This window comes from Merops nubicus, unplaced genomic scaffold (genome assembly GCF_000691845.1).
Source record: "Merops nubicus isolate BGI_N331 unplaced genomic scaffold, ASM69184v1 scaffold39491, whole genome shotgun sequence".
Taxonomy (NCBI): Eukaryota; Metazoa; Chordata; class Aves; order Coraciiformes; family Meropidae; genus Merops; species Merops nubicus.
This window is the reverse complement of record NW_008586895.1, coordinates 1,199-2,637: the sequence shown is the minus strand read 5'-3', so window position 1 is coordinate 2,637 and position 1,439 is coordinate 1,199. Positions and strand designations below refer to the sequence as shown.

At 50.2% G+C, this 1,439-nt stretch overlaps 1 protein-coding gene across 1 annotated transcript; it reads left to right on the top strand.

The window, feature by feature from the left end:
- Window positions 1-560: 560 nt before the first annotated feature.
- SMIM7 (small integral membrane protein 7) lies at window positions 561-651 on the top strand (the record flags this gene model as incomplete). Its single annotated transcript, XM_008948777.1, has 1 exon — window positions 561-651. A coding segment is annotated over one exon (91 nt), but the record flags the coding sequence as incomplete, so codon positions are not given.
- Between the last annotated feature and the right edge of the window lie 788 nt (window positions 652-1,439).

Here is a 1,439-nt window from a genome sequence, read left to right as displayed (position 1 = left end):
GGGGGCGCAGCCAGCCTGCCCCCTGCCCCCTGCCCTGCCTGAGGCCGCAGGGACGGGCGTGCTCCGGAGCGAGCTCTTGGTTACGGGGTTTTCAAGGCGCCAGAGTGAAGTTTGACCCCATTTTGTGGGGATGTGAATGACCCTGTGGCTGGAAGGAGTGGTTTACTAAACAGCAACCTAAACATTTTCCTCTGTGACATTCACCCATAGGCACGGCCATCCTAACTGTTGCTCCCCAGTCGGTGCTTTGAGAAGGAATACAAAAACACACGTTCTTGCTGCATTTTTGAACGTAGGTGCCTGTGCTGCAGAGGGAATGCTCTGCGTGCAGCTGGGTGCCCTGTCATTTACTGCCTGTTTTCCCACATGCCCTTGCAGGGATCCACTGAACAAAGTATGGATCATTCACCTGAAATTTCAACATATATTTTTTTGTTCTCAGAACTTTTTGGTTTTTTTTTCTGTCAGAGTTGTGTCTGTTTCTTAGGCAGCGTTGAAAATGGGACTTGTCAGTGCATTACCTATTTTTTATGTCAAAGTTTTCTTCTCCTGACTTTTAGGTGACAACATCAGAGAGTTCTTGCTGAGCCTCAGATATTTTCGGATCTTCATTGCCTTGTGGAATGTCTTCATGATGTTCTGCATGATTGTGTAAGTAACACTGTGCAGCAGCTTCTCATGTGTCCACAGGGAGCCACAAACGCTGAGATTTTTCTTGCACGTGTATTTCTTTTTGGTTTTCTTTCTCCTCTGCTCTATTGTTCCATAATTTGTTTCCATTTCACTTATTTCAGTCTTCAGAGAGGCACTGGTTGACCTCACAGGCACTGTGGGCACCCACAGTGCATGAAAACCTTCTCTGGCAGCACGTGAGTCCCTCGCCCTGGGATGCACTGTTCCTGCTTGTGGCTTGCTCAGATCAATGCCATTTGGACCAGCATTTCTGTTTAACTTTTGGGATGTTTTCCATTTTAGCAAGGCAGGGGAAGCCCCAGCAAGTATTAGAATGGAGTCAGCCTGGAGAGGAGTCTGTGGAGAGCAGAGGTTTTAGTCCTGAGGGGGAGCAGAACTCCTCTGTGCCGGTGGCGGGGACTGCAGGTACCAGCCTCTCATCTGCTTTTTCTTTTGCATCCACTAGGTTATTTGGATCTTGAAACTCATCCACAGACACGCCTGTCAGCTTGGAAGGGACTTTTGGCTGGACACTGAACTTTTCTCTGAAGCAGAAGATCGTTATGCTCTCAAAACACAGCACTGGGGTCGTGGCCCGGGCTGCGGCGCGAGGTCCCGACGTGCCCGAGGGAGGGGCCACGTCCCTCCCCTCAGCCAGCCCTGCCGTGGCACAGGGCACCCTGGGCACCGAGCCCGGGTCTTCCAAGTAAAATTATTTCAAGTTTACTGGTAGAAAGAGAACTTCCAGTTGTTTCCCTAGGCTTAGG